This window comes from Amphibalanus amphitrite, unplaced genomic scaffold (genome assembly GCF_019059575.1).
Source record: "Amphibalanus amphitrite isolate SeventyFive unplaced genomic scaffold, NRLGWU_Aamphi_draft 000053F_arrow, whole genome shotgun sequence".
In the NCBI taxonomy this organism is placed as follows: domain Eukaryota; kingdom Metazoa; phylum Arthropoda; class Thecostraca; order Balanomorpha; family Balanidae; genus Amphibalanus; species Amphibalanus amphitrite.
The window spans coordinates 596,747-616,545 of NW_024881549.1; the positions used below are offsets into that span (position 1 = coordinate 596,747).

A 19,799-nucleotide genomic window follows, 5' to 3' on the forward strand; every position below is an offset into this window, starting at 1 on the left:
ACAAAGAAAAACAAAAACATGTACCGAAAGACACAGTTGCCGAGATCAGTGAGGAATAGGAAGCAAACGAATTTTATTTCAATGACGCAATAGGAGATAGACGCACCTTTTCATTCAGTAAGAGACGAATGGTAATAGTCGAAACCTTGAATGAGAAGAAAATCTTCAGTCACGTGACCGCTCTCCTCGGAAAAAAAATTGTAAAGATGTTGGGTGCTGTTGGAAGAGTTTGTAATTCGGTGCTTAAGGCGGCTAAACCCGCTACGAGCATCCATGCTTATCAGAAACAGGTTCTTCCCGTCCTTTACCACACAGGTATGGCTAAAAGATGTCCCATGACTCATTGATGAAATGTTAAGGTAGAATAGACGAACGCGCCGCATTCTGTGTTACGAAGCCGTGATTTATTATTATTTAATGGCTTTCGCGAGTTGAGTGTGGATGTGATACCGATTGTTTGTCCTTACCTTACCTTACCTTACCTTACTTTGATCAGAATTTTGAAAGGCTCTTTGGCCTGTGGGGTACCGTTCTCATCGAGCTCGAGGCAACTTGAATGTCAAAACTCAGTCAGGCACTGAGTACCTGATGTTTGCCCAGTGGGCGTCCAGCCTGGATTTGAAGAGGTCTACAGAGGCAGCGCTCACGACCGAGAGGGGGAGACTATTCCAGTCGTTCACTACCCGCGCACCGAACGCTTGTCTTCTCGGTCTTGATTCGGCCCTCGGCTTCAGGAGTTTCCACGGGTGACCGCGGGTGCGCTGGACTGCTGCAAGAGTGAAGAAGTCCTCTGGAAGCAGGTCCATTCCGCCGTGGAGAACCTGGTACACTTGGATCATATCCCCGCGACGTCTTCGGTAGAATAGTGATGGAAGCTTCAGTGCCTCTAGTCGTTCCTCATATGGCAGGTGTCTGATAGAGCTGACTAAACGAGTGGCTCTCCGCTGAACACGTTCGATCAGGAGTTGGTCGGCTCGGTTAAAAGGACCCCAAGCAACATTACCATACTCTAAGTGGGGGCGAACAAGTGCTCTGTACAGCAGAGGGAGTGTAAAGTCGTCAATATGCTCGAACGATCGTCTGACAACCGCCAGGATCTGGTTCGCCTTTGCCGCCGCCGCCGCTGCTTGCTTTCTGAACTTGAGGTTAGGGTCCACGTGGATGCCCAGGTCGCGTACGGTTTCAGCCACTTGCAGGTTGACCCCTCGCATCGTGTACTGGAGTTGAGCGTTGTTGGTGCCTAGGTGAAGAACCTCGCATTTGTCCTGGTTGAAGGGAAGTTGCCATCTGTCAGACCAGGCCACCACAGCATCAATGTCGGCTTGCAGAGATGCCGCTTCCGAGGGTGCTGACACGCTGCGGTAGATTTTTGTGTCGTCCGCGAACATTTTCACCATGCAGTCGACGACAGCGGGCATATCGTTGATGAAAGCAAGGAACAGGAGCGGACCGAGGACCGAGCCTTGCGGCACTCCACTTGAGACGGCAGACCAGCCAGAGAGGTGACCGTTGACGGAGACTTGCTGCTTCCGATCGGAGAGAAAAGCATCGATCCATTGAAGAAGGTTGCCTGACACACCAAGACTACGAAGCTTCAATAGAAGGCGCTTGTGAGGGACCGCATCAAAGGCTTTACGAAAATCAAGGTAAACTGTATCAACTGGGCTCCCCTGCTCAATCATCTTACTCCAGTCGTCCAGTACCTCAATGAGTTGCGAGTTGCAGGACCTCCGTGGGCGGAACCCGTGCTGGTGCTTGGAGAGCTGGTCTGTTGAGCATAGGAAATCCATGAGTTCGTCCCGGATCAGTGATTCGAGGATTTTGCACGGGATCGACGTAAGACTGATGGGACGATAGTTACCAGGAGTTTGCTTGCTGCCTTTCTTGTGAATGGGAATGACCGTTGCCGCCTTCCAAGAGTCGGGAATAACGCCTTGATCGAGAGAGGCACGATAGATGGAGGCAAGTGGACCAGCTAGTGGCCGGGATGCGAGTTGCAAGAGCTTCGGGTGTAAGCCGTCAGGGCCCTGTGCACAAGTCGTCTTCAGGGTCTCGAGCTTCCTCCTCACAGCCTCGGACGTGATCTGGATCGTCTCCAACGGACGGCCAGCGTACTGTGAGGGTGGTTCGGGAATCTGTGAGACGTCTTCGGCTGTAAAAACACTGCTAAAGAAGGCATTCAAGAGGTGCGCTTTCCCGAGATCATCGCTTACCACCAGCCCGGAGTCATCTTTGAGGTTTTCGAGCCTGGCTTTTGTTCGGATCCTAGTGTTGGAGTAGCGCCAAAAGGCTTTCGGGCATTCTTTGACGTTTCTGGCTAGGCTGATCTCCAGGTCCCTCCTCAGGTTTCTTGTCAACTTCCGTAACCGGTTTCTACACTGAGTGTACCTGGTGTAGTCAATGATATTCTTTGAACACACATATATTTTCCACAGCTCTTCTTTTCGTTTCTTCAGCCGTAGGGCCTGCCCATTTATGTAAATGTTCTTGCGATTACTTTTTCTCTTACTGGTGGGGAAACAGACATTGGCAGCTTTGAGCAAGGACTCGCACAGAAACGTATACTGCTCATCCACACTGTGGTCGTCGGCAGAGCTCCAGTCAACTTCCTCCACCAGGGCGATAAACCTTGCAGGGTTTCCTTTGAAATAGTTAGGGTGCTTCATGTGAGAGTTGTTGCGGGAAGAGTAGCAGAGCACATCAAATTGAAGAATGAGATGGTCACTTTTACCTAAGCCCGCTTCATACCTCAAGTTCTGCACCATGCCGTCCTCCAGTGTCAGAATAAGATCGAGGATGTTTGGTGTCTCACCAGTGCGGTAGCGTGTCGGTAGGGTCACCTTTTGAAAGAGGAAGCAATCGTTAAGAGCTTCCAGGAAAGCATGAGAATGGTCTTCGGCTGGGGCAGAGGAAAACAAATTTTCCCAATCAATATGTGGTAGGTTGAAGTCACCACAGACGAGAAAGTGGGATGGCATAGAAGCGCAGGCCATGCGCAAGAGCTGACATAGTTCATCAGTGCTCTCCTGCGGATGGTGTGATGGACTCCGATAGACACATCCAATCAGGAGCTTGTCGCAACCTTCCAGAGTAAGTTGTACCCAAACATTTTCAATGTAGGTGTTCAGGCCAAAAGATAGCTCTGAGACTTGCAGGTCATTCTTTACATAGATGCAAACACCTCGAAGGCTACTAGATCCTAGCTTGGGCTGGAGAGGGTCAAAGCTTGGATACATGGAGTAACCAGGCACATCCAAAAGTGCGAGAGAGATGGGAATTACTTGTGCTTTGGGTATGACCTCTGCAATTAGCATGACATCAGGTTCATCGCCAGCAATCTTCATGCATAGCTCATCCCTCTTATTTGGGAACTGGTCAGCATTAGTATATAAGACTTTCAGGCTCTTCTTCCAGTCCACTGTCGTCGCTCCAAGTCATATACCTTGAGCAGGTGTATTACCCCCGCCATTCTGTGTGGACAGAGCATTAGCCTGAGGGCCACTGTGAGTTGGATGGTCTCTGCTACACCCACTAGGGGGAACAGCCAGTCCACTCGCCCCAGCTTGCTCAGCCTGCACAACTTCCTGTGGGGTTGCTCGAGCAGGGATGTCTTCACAGCCTCCGCCCCCAGACAGAACAGCAGCACCTCCCGCTGCAGGACTGGGCAGCGCAGCCAGAGGGTCAACCTGGGAACCTGATTGAGCAGGATGGTCTCTGATACACCCGCTTGGGGGAACAGCCACTCCTCTCGTCCCAGCCCCCTTGGTCTGAGCAGCTTCCTGTGGGGGCAATTGAGTCGGATGGTCATTGTTTCTTCCCTCAGATAGGGCATTAGCTCCACCCATTGTGGTGCCTAGAGGAGGGTCAGCCTGGGGACTTGTTTGAGCAGGATGGTCTCTGCTACACCCACTTGGGGGAACAGCCACTCCTCTCACCCTGGCTCCCTTGATCTCCTTGGCATCACCCTGCAGAGTTTGAGCAGGAGGGACAATGATACTGTCATTTTGGGGGTTGGCCGGCCCCCTCAGGTCCACTGCATCAGACTGGGGGCGGATGACCCTAGAGTTGCCAGCTTCACCACTGTTGGGATGTAGAGCTGTGGTGTTTGTTGTTTCAGCTTGTATCCTGACAATCTTCCCACCTCTGATGGCCAAGTTTTGTTCACCTGCCCTTTTGCGGTTGTTAAGCTCTTCTCTCAGTTTCTTGTTCAGCTCTCTTTCCTTTCTGGTCAGGTCAGGTGAAACATATATGTTGACATACTTGTTGGAGTGGCGCAGTTGAGGGGCTAGTCTTAGGATGTCATGTTTTGCTGCTGGGTGCTCAAGCGTGACTATCAGCAGCCTTGCTTTATCTGAGACGCGTCTCCCTACACGGAATGAATTTGTCACCTCCACAATCAATTTCATTTCATCCTTGATCATTGTTTTGAACAGAAGAGAATCATTCCTTGCACGTTCAGCGTTGGACTGCCCTACCTGCTCAGGTAAGTTGTGAACCACCAAGTTTGCTTTCCGTTTTTCCTTTTCCATAAACTCATCGAGGACTCCTGTAAGGTCATGGGCAGCTTTTTTACCTCCTGATACTGCTGAACCTGGGAGAGAGGAGATTTGGTCACTCACTTTCTTCACCACCTCAGCACATGTTCCTTTCAATGCATCAGCATATGATGTTTTCTGCTGCGAACTTTCCTTCAGGGACTCTTTGATGAGGTTAGCTTGACGAGCAAGTTCGGCCTCCTGAGCTTTGTGGATTTTGTCAGTTGCTCTGATTTGATTTTCCAGGATGGTCTGATGAGCTTTCAGGGAAGCACTAACCTCAGTGACATGTTTACGGATAGTCTCGTCAAGCTTCTCCACTTTGTTGGCAAGTGACGACAGAGGGGGACGTAGCGACTTACTCTTCTTGAGCTCACCTTTGCAGCTCACACATAACCAGGCAAGAACTTTGAACCGATCGAGAGCCTTCATTGCCGGTTTTGAGATGCCCTGGCACGAAGAATGGTACCAGTCGTGACATCTGTCACAGAGCACGCAAGCTTCACCATCCTGAAATGGCTCACCGCATACAGCTTTGCCAGGGCCTCCTTTGCAGATAGCCCCTTCGTTACTGGTGTCGCTGGAAGACCGAGAGAACGAAACAGGGCTACAACCGGGTTCCCACTTCCTGTAGACACTTTCATCTAGCTTACCGACATTTTTGCCGCTTACCGCGCTGTCCATACCTTTTTGGCGCTCAGTGACAGGTCCACCATCAGCAACACATTCTCCAACTTTACTTGTAGACTCAGATTCAGCACCTTCGGCACCTACCTCCTTCGGTTTTTCTTCACATTCCGCATCACGGGACGAATCCAACGCCCGCGCCTGACCTTGAGACGATGGCGCCGTTGGCGCGGCCGAGGACGGTAGAGCCGCAGCTTTACGACGAGTCGGGACCGGAGACCTGGCTAGAGTTGGCATGCTGCCTTCGATGGAAATCACTACCGTGCGAAAGTAGGTATTTCTTCTTAGAAAAGGACTATTTGTGCCTCAGACTTCATCGGATTACGGCCTCTAAGGTTAAACAGTGTCGACCACGGAGCTCGATGAGACACGTCTGCCCCCTCCGAGAGTCAGCCTTAGAATCCCTGTCCTTTTTTGTCCTTTTTTCATCATTAGTTTTCCTCATGCCAAAGACTGGCTCTATTGTTCAGCTTTGTCTGTGTAGGTATTGAAGAAAAGACCATTCTCGGAAAGGTATGCTGAAATGCTAGGAGGTGTAAAAACTGAAAAAGGGCACTTTATCCAAGAAAATTAATTTAGCACCAATTGTATCTTCCTTAAAAAGATCATGTTTTAGCTGGCCAGTCTTCATAACCCAGGATACACATACATGATGGGAGGTGTATGTCTTGATACATCTGCAAAAGAAAAAGATCTGGGAATCGTCCCGGACCTCAAGGTCTCAGAGCAAGTGACCAGAGCAGCAGCAGCAGCGAACTCCATGTTAGGAAGAGTGAGGAAAATATTCACCTACATGGACAAGGGAATGTTCCTGCCTATTTACAAAACCCTGGTGCGCCCCCACATGGAGTACGCCATACAAGCCTGGTCCCCGTTCCTCCAAAAGGATATCATGAAGCTGGAGAAGGTTCAGAGGAGGGCTACGAAGCTCGTCCCTGAACTCGCCGACCTTCCGTACCCGGATCGTTTGAAGGAACTCCAGCTGACAACACTGGAAGGGCGAAGGATCAGGGGAGATATGATTGAGGTATACAAACTGATGCACGGCCTCGACAAGGTGAATGCTGGAGAGGAGTTCCTGAGAATGGAGACTGGTGCGAACATGCAGAGGACGCGGGTGTGGTGGTCTGTATCGGGCTTGGGCGGCCCGTGCAACGTGCCGTGCGGTACCGTTGGACGGCGGTGACCTTGTACGGTCACGTGACCGCCTGAGGTGGCGTGACCGGCCGCGCGGCTGAGCCGCGCGGCCGGCGCGGGGGACCGGCAGTTGACCGGCGAGTGGCATTACGGCTGGACTGTGCTTCGTGCGTGAGCGAATACATCTCCTGTGCGTATGAACAGTGAGGCGTGTTGCTGAGAGGCCACACCACCACATGGCGCAGCCGGCTCTGGACCTCGCATTATTCAGATAAGTAACTATGCCGCGTGAAGAGGACATGGCAGTGGTCGGCGTGAGTGGGCCCGGCTGGCTCGGGCGAGCCACTCAGCCAGAGAAGCTGGATCTGTCGACCGACCGAGGGGACGCCTTCAAGGTATGGAAGGAGCGATGGGAGGACTATGTGCTCCTGTCGGGTATCCGGAACATGGAGCCACGTGTCCAGATGGCGGCCTTGAGAGCGTGTCTATCCGACGATACGCTGAGAGTCGTCAGGAATATGGACATCGAGGAGTCCCAGAGGAACGACATTTCCACCGTCATCACTCACCTGGAGGCCTACGCCATCGGGCAAGTAAATGAGGTGCTGGAGAGAAAGCGGTTTAATTCCAGAGTTCAGGCTGAGGGCGAGACCTTTGATGACTTTTTAACGTCTCTCCGCGATCTGTCTCGTTCATGTAACTTTTGCCGGTCATGCAATGAGTCACTGATCAGAGATAGGATTGTGATAGGACTGAGGTGTGCAGACACTGTTCAAAAGCTCTGCGCAGTCCCAAACCTGTCTCTGGCGTCCGCTATCTCTCTTTGCAGGGCCCAGGAGGCTGCACGCAGAGACGTCGGAGAAATTCGCGGCCCCGACAACTCTTCTCGCCAGATCAGCGCCACGGGAGCATGGAGCGAGGAGCCGGCACCGGCATCGTGCTGCGCCTGCAGCCGGGGAGCTGCGGGTCGACCCCAGACAACTCGTAGGCGGCGGTCCGACGAGGCAAACTCGAGCACACCGTCGGAATGCCGCACCTGTGGCCGGCAGAGACCTCATCGCCGGGAGGCTGACTGTCCAGCGCTGCGTGCCGAGTGCCACCGATGCGGCAGGATCGGACACTTCGCCGCTGTCTGCCGCGTTCCGCGACCGGAAGAACACCGGACCCGTAACCGCAGCACAAGTCCTGGCAGAGGTCGTCCTTCAACGTCAGCTATTATCGCCTCAGCTTCAACAGAAGGTGTGCCGAGGATCACCGTAAGCGCCAAAGCGAGCCGTACTTCGCTAGTGTCGGCACTTCCAGACACGGGCGCCGACATCACGGTCGGAGGCGAGGACTTCTTGATCCAGGTGGGCGAATCTACCAAGACTCTCCGTCCGCCATCTCAACATCCACGAGCAGCTGACGGCACCGTCATCAGATCCGTAGGGGTCCTGCCGGTCCGTCTATCTCTCGGGAACGTCACGCTGGACGAAGATGTTCACATTCTACCTGGTGTCCGAGGGCTTCTGCTCTCCTGGCTGATCTCCAAGCAGCTTCGGCTGATCCCTGACGACTACCCGCGCCAGATTTCGATCCTGCAGGTAGCTTCGGCGTCAGCGGGGAACGATCGGCCCCGACCGGACGCCAATCATCGGGGTGGTGGGGCGCCACCGTCACGTGCCGGATCGCCATCTCTGAACAGCAGGGCACCACCCCCGCCTCTGCTGGAGGCGGGCACTGGAACGCCGCCTCCAGGTGCCGGAGCACGGCCTCTGGACACCGAGGCGCTGCCTCCGGACGCCGGAGCGAGGGGACCTCCATCAGGCACCGGAGCGCCATCCCCGGGTGCGGAGGCGCGCCCGCGAGGCGCTGAGCCGCCGGCACCGGTGGGTGCCTGTGCGCACGAGCCGGCGGCGGGCAGCGGAGCGCTGCCGGGTGCTGACGCGTCAGCGACGGCTGGGGATGCCACCAGATCGGCCGACGAGGCTCACTTGATGAAGGAGTTTCACCGAGTCTTCGACGGACACATCAGGACGATGCCTGGTGAAGAGTTTCACATCCACCTACGTGAGGACGCGCGTCCGTTCTGCGTGACAACACCGCGTCGCGTCCCGCTGTCTCTCCGCGATCAGCTGAAGAGTGAGCTGGATCGTCTCGAGTCTGAGCAGATCATACGCCGAGTGACCGAGCCGACTGAGTGGTGTGCACCCATCGTGGTGGCACCCAAGAAGGGAGGCATGGGTATACGACTCTGCGTGGATCTGTCCCACCTTAACCGGTTCGTCCGCCGTGAATTCTACCAAGCTCCGACCCCTGCAGAGCAAGTCGCGTCGATCGCGGCCTCACAGGCGTGCTGGTTCACGGTGTTCGATGCCCTTAAGGGGTACCACCAGTGCCCGCTGGCGGAGGACTCCCAACTTCTGACTACCTTCACGACGCCGTTCGGCAGATTCGCATTTCGGCGAGCCCCGTACGGCGTGACGTCCATCTCAGAGCACTACAACCGCCGGATGGACGAGGCTTTTGAAGGGATGTCCGACTTCAGGAAGGTTGTGGATGATGTCATCATATTCAGCCGCACCAGGGAGGCACACATGGAGCGCGTGCGTGAGTTCCTGGCGCGCTGTGAAGAGAAGGGAATCTCGCTGAATGCCAATAAACTGCAGCTGGCGCAACGAGCTGTCAAGTTCGCAGGGTTCATCGTATCTCAAGAGGGTTACCGGCCGGACCCGCAGCTCACGAGAGCGCTCTCGGAGTTCCCGACACCCAGCAATCTCTCTGAGCTGCGCGGATTTGTGGGACTGGTGAACCAGGTCGCGAGCTTTGTGGACGACGTCGCGGGTCTTCTAGCGCCACTCCGTCCACTCCTCAGCCCCCGCCGCGAGTTTCTCTGGGAAGAAACGCACCAGCGCGCCTTTGACGCAGCAAAGGCCGCTCTGTCCACAGTGCCTACGATGGCCTTCTACGATCCGGAGCGCCCCACCCATAAGCGTCGCCACGGGGGGGCAAGCGGGGCAGCTTGCCCCCCCAACCTCGGACCGGGCACCCCCTGAGATCGATACAGATCCGTTGAGATTTTGGAGTCGGGGAAAAATGGGGGTACCTTTCTAAGAATGCCTGTGAGGTCAGACTCTGTTGGAGCGTGCAGTTCAAACCAAAGTCAGAGTCGCAGTCGCCAAAATCTTCAAGACTCCGACTCCAGACTCGGAAATGTCAATGCCATGATTCATGCCATGTTCCTAGTTGGTTCTGTATTACATTTTGCAGCTGATTTTCATAAATTTTGGAGTGCTGACACATAATTTTCGTTCAAAGCGTGACAAGAAATCTTCGGGGCCTTTCTCAACTCTCGTCAAATGTCTGCGACAGGCACAAGTACCGTTCAAGTGCCGCAGGGCTCATGAGCCTGCTTTTCACACAGGCTCCTAAAGAGCTCCACTGAGCTCTAAGAAGCTTTCGGAAGGCCCAAACCGGCCTCTGAGAGTCCCACTGGTGTCCATGTTCTCTAGAGGGCCCATACAGGGATCTTTGAGGACATTATACATACGTAGACCTCTGAAGGGCCACACAAATCTTTGAGGATGCCTTCGAAAATTTCTGAAAACCTCAACTGGCCTATGATAGTTCAGCCGAACTTTTGAGGCGACAGACTTTACTAAACCCCAACCCGGCATCTGAGGGGTCACAACTCACGTGTCACTCTGAGGGCCGCAACACATGTTTCTTATGTCCCTAACAACGTAGGGTCCTTAAGGATTCGACACAGACCCCGACGGTTCACACTGTTATTCGAGGGCTCCAGGCTCACCCTGGGCCTAGTCTCTTAGCGCCCGCCGCCCACACTGGCTTCTGAAAGCTCGTGTGCCCTAAAGGGCTTTCCGGGCCCACCTTAGGCTCGGAAAGCCCTAAAGCACCACATACACGTAAATATTTGGGGTGACCCACGCCGATCTCCGGGATCCTAAGCAGGCTTCTGAGAGTCCACACTGACCCTCAGTGGCCTGAAATGGCCTGGAAGTCGCAATCCTATCTCTAAGGGATCCCTTGCCGCTATGCCGTGCGTAACTTTTGGTTCCGTTAAATATTTTTGGTCGCGTTTGCAGCGCTTCCCTTCACTCGAAAAACCAGAAACTTTTTGTTCACACTCGAGTGAACAAAACACTTCTTCTCACTGCAGCAAGGATGAATGATGTACTTCCGATTCACACTTCCGACATTCTCTCTCAGTCTCCCCCGAATGCCCAATTCTTAGCTACAATCGGCGGCTGGGATAAGCCCTATGCATTTCACGTAAAACCCCGGCATGCATGCGTGAATGGAGGTTTTAGCGAGGTGATCCGATTCAAATGGAGCGTTTTTCACCTTCTTCTGGGTAATGATCATGAGCGACGGGAGTCTGCACAGGGGCCCTCTGCAGTGCGTCGGCAATCGCAGCCACTGTAATTCTAACGGTCGTTTTTGTCCAGAAATTTCAAAATTTTGATTTTTTTTTTGTAAAAAAATACATGCTATAGCTAGAAGGAAAACTTTGTCACCATCGGATTCCTCGCACCATTGCGCGTCGAATGATTACGAGCGAGCGAGCGCAGCGAGCGAAGCGAAGTCTTTTCAATATAACGGAAAAATCTCAGTATGAGCGGCCCGGCCCGGCCCGGCCCGGCCCGGCCCGGCCCGGCCCGGCCTGTAACGCTTTTGAGAGGCTCATATCTCAGCAACCGCTGGACCGATTGGCCTGCGGTCTTTTTTGCTGGGTAGCCCCATCCCTTCTTCCCCGTAATTGACTACTTTTGATACATCTCAGTGACCGTCGTGGCACGTGCCACGTGAGAAGTCAAGGGTGTTCAAGCAGTTTTGCAAAAGTAATGATTTTGAGAGGCCCATATCTCAGCAGCGGCTTGAGCGATTGTCTTGCGGTAATTTTTATAGGGTAGCTGCATCCCTTCTTCCAAAGGTCGGGTACCCTTGATCTATGTGAGTGACCCCCAATGCACGTGCAAAATACAAAAAGAAGAGGTGCCAAATGTGTTCCCATTTCAATAACTCGGTAATTACTGGGGCGATTTCGCTGAAACTTGGCATACAGGTAGGCACCCACCAGGCAATGCATTCCCATGTGTTGCGGTTAGGGTGCTACTGCACGTGCGCACGTGCAGGGGGCGTTTCCAGATCTCGAGAACGGCTGGGCCGATTGCGCTGAAATTTGGTACACGGTTGGGGACCGGTTAGTAGGGTGCCGTGCAAAAGTCATTTTGGACCCCGTTTGCACGTGCGCACGTGCAGAATGCCGCTTCCAGATCTCAGGAACGGCTGGGCCGATTGCGTTCAAATTTGGCACACCGCTAGCGACCGGTTAGAAGGGTGCTTTGCACAAGCCCGTTGGAAGTACCCTCTCGCCCTTCCGCACGTGCAGGGCTCACTATCTCGCTCGCTCGTTCTTCGCCCAAAAGGCGTTTTACTGGTACGTAAAACGAGTGAGTAACGGCTGGGGAAAGGCAAGGTTTAACACAAAACTTGATTTTGCCCCCCCAACCGAAAATGTCTGGCGACGCCTATGGCCCCACCTCGCTTGCAACCGACGCCAGCCGTTTGAGAGGACTGGGCTTTGTCCTCCGTCAGCAGCAGCCGGACGGTACGTGGAAGGTGATCCAGGCGGGATCACGGTTCCTGTCCGACGCGGAGACGCGTTACGCGACGATAGAACTGGAGGCGCTGGCGGTGGCATGGGCGATAAAGAAGTGCCGCTTGTTCCTCGCCGGCCTCCCTTGCTTTCAGATCTGCACCGACCACCGACCATTGGTGCCCATCCTGAACAGTAAGACTCTGGATGAGATCGAGAACCCACGGTTGCAACGTCTTCGCATGAAAATAGGCGAGGTGGGATCGTTCACCGCCTCATGGATCCCAGGATCTCAGCACCAGGCACCAGATGCTCTCTCAAGATCGCCAGTGCAAGATCCAGAAAACGATGACGAGATCGGCGAGGATTCGACCGCGCCCGCGCTGTGCTCCATCATCGCCGTCGAGGTGGCCGAAACTCACCCCGACCTTCGCCTAGAAGAGGTACGCAGCGCCGCTGCGTGGGATCCGGAGCTACAGGCCCTTCAGGAAGTGATCCGGAATGGCTTCCCGGATGCCAAAGTGGAGCTGCCAGAACTGGTCAGACCGTACTGGCCAGTCCGCGAGCGGCTGTCAGTGGACGATGGACTGGCCGTCTGTGGATGCCGTCTGATCATCCCTGGAGCACTTCGGCGTCAAGTGCTTGAATCCCTGCACGATGGACACTTGGGAAGGGAGAGGACTAAGGCCAGGGCTCGCCAGATAGTGTTCTGGCCGGGCCTGGATCGAGATATTGAGAACGTCACCAGGAACTGTCGCAAATGCCAGCGTGAGCTGCCGTCACAGCAGAAGGAGACGCTGGTCCATCGCCCACCCGCTGCCAGGCCGTTCCAGCACCAGGGCCCAATCTTACCAATGCCGTGAATAGGATTTGGCAGCACTGGCCGGAGTTTACGGCACTGATATCAAAGATATCCTTTTTATTTACATCCAGCTAATCTTTTCCAATGATTTTGATAGCGTCAATGATTATGAATGTTGCCTGAACGAATGAATAAGTGAAAGTGGAATAGTTCTGAATGTTACCAAATGCCGTGAATGCGCATTCACGGCATTTGGTAAGATTGGGCCCTGGATATCGATCTCGCCGAGCACGCCGGGAACAAGTATCTGGTGGCGGTCGACGGCTTCTCGGGGTGGCGTTTCGTCGAACCTCTTGGAAAGAGCGCTCCCACCCGACGGCTGACTGGTGCGTTGAGGAGCATCTTCTGCAGAGTAGGGGTGCCAGATACGATCTGGACCGATGGTGGACCTCAGTTTACGTCCAGCTCGTTTCGCCTTTTCACTGAGAAGTGGGGCATAATCCATCAAAAGTCGTCACCGCACTACCCACAAGCAAACGGGCGGGCTGAAGCTGCAGTCAAGTCTGCAAAGAAGCTGCTGAGGAGGTGCTGGGATGACCTCACGGGACAGCTGGACGACGAAAAGTGGACCCGTGGCGTCTTGCAACACAGGAACACTCCAGGGCCGAGCGGCCGCTCCCCAGCTCAAGTCGTCTTCGGAAGACCGATGCGAGACACCATCCCGGCGCACCGACGTAACTTCGCACCGGAGTGGCAGCGAGCCGCCGAAGACGCGGAGGCTCAGGCTGCCAGCAATCAAGAAAAGGTGGAGGTCGCCTACAATCAGACAGCGCGCGACTTGCCCGAGCTGTCCGTAGGGAACCAGGTCGCCGTACAAGATCATCGCACCGGAAGATGGGACCGATATGGAGTGATTGCCGACGTTGGTCCCTACCGCCGTTACTATGTTCGCCTGGCGGGAGGCCGGGTCCTCGTGCGAAACAGGCGGCACATCCGACGGCGGTACGGACACGCGACACCAGATCCGTCCCCTGCGGCGGAGGACCGACGCGGGGCTCCCATCGATGATCGCCGGACGGCTACTGCGACGAGCGGCGGGGCCAGTCTGTCGTCGCGCGAGACTGTGCACCACGCCCCTCCACCGCTACGTCGGTCGGAGCGCGTCCGCCGCCCTCCGCGCCGACTGATCGAAGAAGTTTAATTTCAGTTAGGTATGATTTCGTGCTCGCGTTCTTCGCACGTGAGGGGAGGTGTGGTGGTCTGTATCGGGCTTGGGCGGCCCGTGCAACGTGCCGTGCGGTACCGTTGGACGGCGGTGACCTTGAACGGTCACGTGACCGCCTGAGGTGGCGTGACCGGCCGCGCGGCTGAGCCGCGCGGCCGGCGCGGGGGACCGGCAGTTGACCGGCGAGTGGCATTACGGCTGGACTGTGCTTCGTGCGTGAGCGAATGCATCTCCTGTGCGTATGAACAGTGAGGCGTGTTGCTGAGAGGCCACACCACCACAGCGGGGACATGCACTCAAACTACAGAAGCCAAGACACCGGCTACACAGGCGGAACCAATTCTTCACTTCGAGAGTGGTGGACCACTGGAATCAACTACCATCTGAAGTTGTACTGAGCAAGAACACCAATACCCTCAAAAACAGATATGATAAACATGTCCGTACACTGAGAAGAGGCAGCATCCCATGAGCAACCCGCTCCCTTTGCCTCTTTCCTTTCTACTTTGGTAAGCATCTACTTTGGTAAGCATCTACCTTAACCTTGATTGGCTCCTGGAACTTAACATTTACATAATATCGATCTGCTGTTGATGTAAGGTCTCCCACTCAGTTTTCATCATACTCCATACACAATGTGGAAACCTTAAGCAAGTAATTGGTTCCTAAGGATATGACTACATACCATTCAGTTTCAAACGCAGTGCATTAGATGCTGGGCTTACAAAACTGTTCACATTTGTCTCGTGTCCATCTCCAATATTAGGTATTTCATCCCTTACCAATTTCCTTAAAATTGAACCTGTTCAATTAGGTACTTCTTAAAAAGGCAAAATATTTGGATATATTTCATTTGAGATGGCAGCAGTCTACAAACAGGGGTGCTCTTGAGAGCTCTTGTTTTGTTTTGCTCTTTCATTGTTCATGACTCGATCCATACACATGTTAGGCTGACTACTCACCACTGTTCTCTTTGCTTCCTGACTTGCAACACCCATTTGCTCATTTTTGTTTTGCTCCCAAGTACCCTTGCCTATCACAAAGCCAGAGGGCAGGTGTAGGAATGAACTTCCTATTGCTAGGTATGCTACTTGTTGTAATAGTTGTTGCCTGTTATGTTTTTCATCACCCAATTCATCTATTCACTTCTTCACTGCCCAGTCCCACATATCCATTTAAGATCCCTAGCAACTTAATACAAATGTTGCCTTGGATCATTGTCATTGTTGTAGATGAATGTCAATAGTTTGTCAGCCAGCCCATAGGCAGATTTGTTAGTGTCAACTGTCCTGTCTTCCTTTGTAACCTGTTCCCCAGGCTTGAAGCTGGATTTCTTCCCAGCTCAAGGTCTGCTTGGTCTGTCCACTCCAAACTCTGGAGGTAGCACTTGATGACCTGAATGCTGCCAACAGGTGCTGATCTGGTAGAGGTCAGCAAGGGACAGTAGTGCTGATAATGTGGAAGAAAATGTAGGTATTAAGTATGACTTAAAGCTCTAGAAACACATATCCACTTCATGACTTCAATGGCTTAGAGGAAGTTTTAGAGTGTATGTATTTCATATAATCCTCACACCATATTGATACCTTTGAATGATACCTTTGATATTGATACCTTTGATCCGCAGGGCAGTCTCGGAATGCTCCGGCCGCCGCCGCCCCCGCCGCCGCCGGCTCGACCGGCCAGATCACGGCCGTCATCGGTGCTGTGGTGGATGTGCAGTTCGACGGCGAGCTGCCGCCCATCCTCAACGCCCTGGAGGTGAAGAACCGCGAGCCGCGCCTCATCCTCGAGGTGGCACAGCATCTCGGTAAGTCCCCAAGGCACGGAGGTCGCGACTGACGCACCAGGGAGGTTCTCGGGTCGTACGAGGTTGATCGGTGTATCCGTGGTTGGGTTAGATCACCGGTCATCCAGCCCTGGCTGAGTTGGCTTAGGTCTCTATAATATCTTAGTAAGTTGACCAATGACCATTGTTCAGAGGTGCTTTTAATGACCCATTAAGGTCATTCAGCATCTTAGTGATCTGGGGGTCACAGGATGTCCGGAGCCCTGGGCGACTCAGAATTTCGTTTTTTTGTGTTGGGCCAATAAGCTATTTGTTTGTCCAGTATTCTTGATTTAGTATGTCATCTTCCCACAGCTCAGCTACCGAGCCTTCGCACCCCATCCCGCACCGTGTACGCTGAACGCTCGCCCCTAACCTACCATGTATGTGTGTGCCATGCAGGTGAGAACACGGTGCGCACCATCGCCATGGACGGCACAGAGGGTCTGGTGCGCGGCCAGAAGGTGACCGACACCAACTCGCCCATCAAGATCCCCGTCGGTCCCGAGACGCTCGGCCGTATCATCAACGTCATCGGTACGGAACGGGGGGGGGGGTGTTGAGTTCTCGGGGGTGCGGAGTTTCCCTCGGCCCTCCTTATCCAACGTTGGGGAGGGCCGAGGAGAAAGGGGGAGAGCTGAGGTGGATGGTTGTTTATGCTGGCTCTGGGGAGAACCGACGAGAAGATGAACGAGGTATAAAAATGTAACGTTCAACGTTAGTTACAGTTAAACGTTTAACATGGCATACGTGTCTGCATAAGCTGGATAACGCCCTGCTCGCCGACTTACCTGGTCTGTAATCCGACCACTACTGCCAATGACCGTAGTCGGTCTACTTCGGGGACCAGAAATCCAGCGCTGAAGCGGCTAGACCTCTCCCCGTCCCTACTGCAATGTTGGGACTGCCTAGTTTGGCCCTGGCGCCCGTATCACCCTCTTACTTACCATATTTCCCTGGGCAGGTGAGCCGATCGACGAGCGGGGCCCGGTGCCGACCGACAAGCGGGCCGCCATCCACGCCGAGGCGCCCGACTTTGTCGACATGAGCGTCTCGCAGGAGATCCTCGTCACCGGCATCAAGGTGGTCGACCTGCTCGCCCCCTACGCCAAGGGAGGCAAGATCGGTACGTGGCGGGACGCAGGTGGTGCCTATAATCCTACGCCCTTTTGGTTGTAGGAGAGGGGCCACCGCTATGGCGATCGATGCTATGTTCTGGTCACTCAACGCTATAGTTTGTTTTATGCTCCCCATGCTAACTGCTATTGACTATGGACTCTGCGGTTACGTTTGAACAGGACTATTAATTTTATGGCTTTTTACTCCAATGCTGTAACAGGGTGAAAGTAAATAATCATATACTGTACAACAGTCAATATCAATTTACAAGTCGTTCGACCGAGCCGTTTGACAAGTTGTTAGTTTAGTGACTCCAGTTCATAAGAACGGGTCCTTCGGTTTTATGGCTGAATTTTATAGGGGTTGTATTTTTAACGACTGTTTGCTTCCCTCGGGTCATACAACGGCTCTAGGATGTTCCCGGTGCCCATTTGTGAGCTCGAGCGCTGTGTCTTCCGACTACCACTTATGAAGATGAGCGGGAGTTGTGTAGAGTTGCTAGTCTCATCTGTCCTTTAGTTGACGTAACGGTTTCCTGCAGTAGCTTTGCCAGATATATTGTTTATTATTATTGCATAGACGTATTGATGCGTCTGTGGATATATTGCTGCTGTCTTGACGCCAGAACCTGGCCGAACCGGGAGAACCTGGGCGATGGTTCGCTGTCACCCTGGATGGAGGCCACTCATCATTCCCGAACACAGGCCTGCACCGAGCCACCAGCTTCCCGTCCTCGCCCAGTCCTGGTACGAATCCCCTAGATCGTCTTCTTTACATTTCAGTTGTTATTCTTACATTTTTCCTTATCACAAACTGTTGTTCGATTTTTTCCCAGCTCACCTGTCATAGTATTTCCTCAGACAAAGGCCACACACCGCACTTGTATAAATACTATTCTTGGAGATTTTATTAAATTTTAATATTTTTGTACGTGAGATTGTGTTGTCGTCATAGTAATGCTTGGTGTAATGCACCTCTGCGTATTGCAGTGATTTGAACTTCCCTGACACCCCACCACCAGCCATGTATTGTTGGAGCCTGACCGCCTGTTTCCCGACTCTGCCCACAGGTGGCGCTGGTGTACGGCCAGATGAACGAGCCGCCGGGCGCGCGTGCCCGTGTCGCCCTGACCGGCCTCACTGTGGCCGAGTACTTCCGCGACCAGGAGGGACAGGATGTGCTGCTCTTCATCGACAACATCTTCCGCTTCACACAGGCCGGCTCGGAGGTGTCGGCCCTGCTGGGCCGCATCCCGTCCGCCGTCGGCTACCAGCCCACCCTGGCCACCGACATGGGTAGCATGCAGGAGCGCATCACCACCACCAAGAAGGGCTCCATCACCTCCGTACAGGCCATCTACGTGCCGGCCGACGATCTGACGGACCCGGCGCCGGCCACCACGTTCGCCCATCTGGACGCCACCACCGTACTGTCGCGCGCCATCGCCGAGCTGGGTATCTACCCGGCCGTCGACCCGCTCGACTCCATCTCGCGTATTATGGACCCGAACGTGATCGGCGAGCGCCACTACAGCGTGGCCCGTGGCGTGCAGAAGATCCTGCAGGACCACAAGTCGCTGCAGGACATCATCGCCATCCTGGGTATGGACGAACTGAGTGAGGAGGACAAGCTGATCGTGTCGCGCGCGCGCAAGATCCAGCGCTTCCTGTCGCAGCCGTTCCAGGTTGCCGAGGTGTTCACTGGTGAGTTAATCGAAGGGGAAGGGGTGAACTATAAACCGTCCTCACTGATGGGGCTGGGGTAGAGTGCTTGGGATGGCGTCTTAGATGGAGTTTTAGCTCAGAAGCGTGGGGCTCGTGGTTGTTAGCGGGACCCGGCACCGTTTGGATTTTAGCGGTATTATACGATGTCTTCAATGTTTCATCGTTTGTTTTATTTTGTGTGATTACTTTATAGCAACTTCCATCGTAGCAGTCTAACTCATGTTTAACGTTTGTTCGAATTCCGGTAGCTGCAACTTTGCTTTCGACTACATTGACGTTGAAACCCCAGCAGAGACTCGCATTTTAACCATTCTGCGCCCGTCTGTCTAGGTTTCGCCGGCAAGTTCGTCTCTCTGGAGCAGACGATCGACGGCTTCTCGCAGATCCTGGCCGGCAAGTACGACCACCTGCCCGAGGCCGCCTTCTACATGGTTGGACACATCGAGGAGGTGGTCGAAAAGGCCGAGATGCTCGCCGAGCAGGCCAGCGGCTAGACGGCGCGCCGGACACTAGGGAGGGAGGGGCAGTCTGTTACGGAGTCTATGTGTGGGTGTGTGCGCTGAGGGCGGCTGGGGCGGCCCGCCCCGCCGGCCAGAGTATACAAAGCTGCCATCTGTGTCGGCAGCCTCGGAGGAAGTGTGATACGGCTGTGGTTTAAATATACTGACCGCGCCGAGAGGAGGCCAGCGTGTTTCAACGTGGTGGCTGGATGATCCGAGGTATGGCATGGTAAAGGTTAAAGATGCTCTCGATAGTGATCTGAGTGAATCATTTTGGCATTACGGCTCTCCTGGACATAAATTAGCTCAGATTAATGTAGGTCACAATTGGTATCATGATATTATCCCAGTCCTAGTTGCTGCTGAAATCGGATGCCAGGAAGGATGAATACTAATTTTTAACTCAATTATTTCATGCTGGTACTTTTTCAAATATGCACTTATGTTCCTATGGACCAGTAGTGGAGGTCAACAGCAACACTGGTGATCTCCTGGGCCGCGTTTCACGGCACTGCGCTACAGCGCGCTACGCGTAGCGGTAGCGGTGTATTGGGTTCCCATGGAAACATCAGCATTAGCAACCTCGGACGCTCGTAACGCTGAAGGGTCAAGGCTAATTCCGCACCAATACACCGCTACGCGT

General features: G+C 53.9%; 1 protein-coding gene across 1 annotated transcript; it reads left to right on the forward strand.

The window, feature by feature from the left end:
* The first annotated feature begins 158 nt into the window (after positions 1 to 158).
* LOC122378010 (ATP synthase subunit beta, mitochondrial-like) lies at positions 159 to 19,338 on the forward strand. The gene is made up of 7 exons (XM_043358717.1): positions 159 to 315; positions 15,613 to 15,795; positions 16,216 to 16,350; positions 16,778 to 16,960; positions 17,674 to 17,678; positions 18,002 to 18,635; positions 18,987 to 19,338. Exons 1-7 carry the CDS (start codon positions 207 to 209, stop codon positions 19,148 to 19,150), a joined length of 1,413 nt encoding a protein of 470 aa, XP_043214652.1. The 5' UTR covers positions 159 to 206; the 3' UTR covers positions 19,151 to 19,338.
* Positions 19,339 to 19,799: the final 461 nt, after the last annotated feature.

What these genes read in the sequence shown, in the direction of transcription:
- LOC122378010 (XM_043358717.1), top strand. Translation starts at nt 207, where the DNA reads ATGTTGGGTGCTGTTGGAAGAGTTTGTAATTCGGTGCTTAAGGCGGCT. An exon ending in TCCCGTCCTTTACCACACAG is followed by an intron (nt 316 to 15,612) that starts GTATGGCTAAAA and finishes TTTGATCCGCAG; the next exon opens with GGCAGTCTCGGAATGCTCCG. An exon ending in CGAGGTGGCACAGCATCTCG is followed by an intron (nt 15,796 to 16,215) that starts GTAAGTCCCCAA and finishes TGTGCCATGCAG; the next exon opens with GTGAGAACACGGTGCGCACC.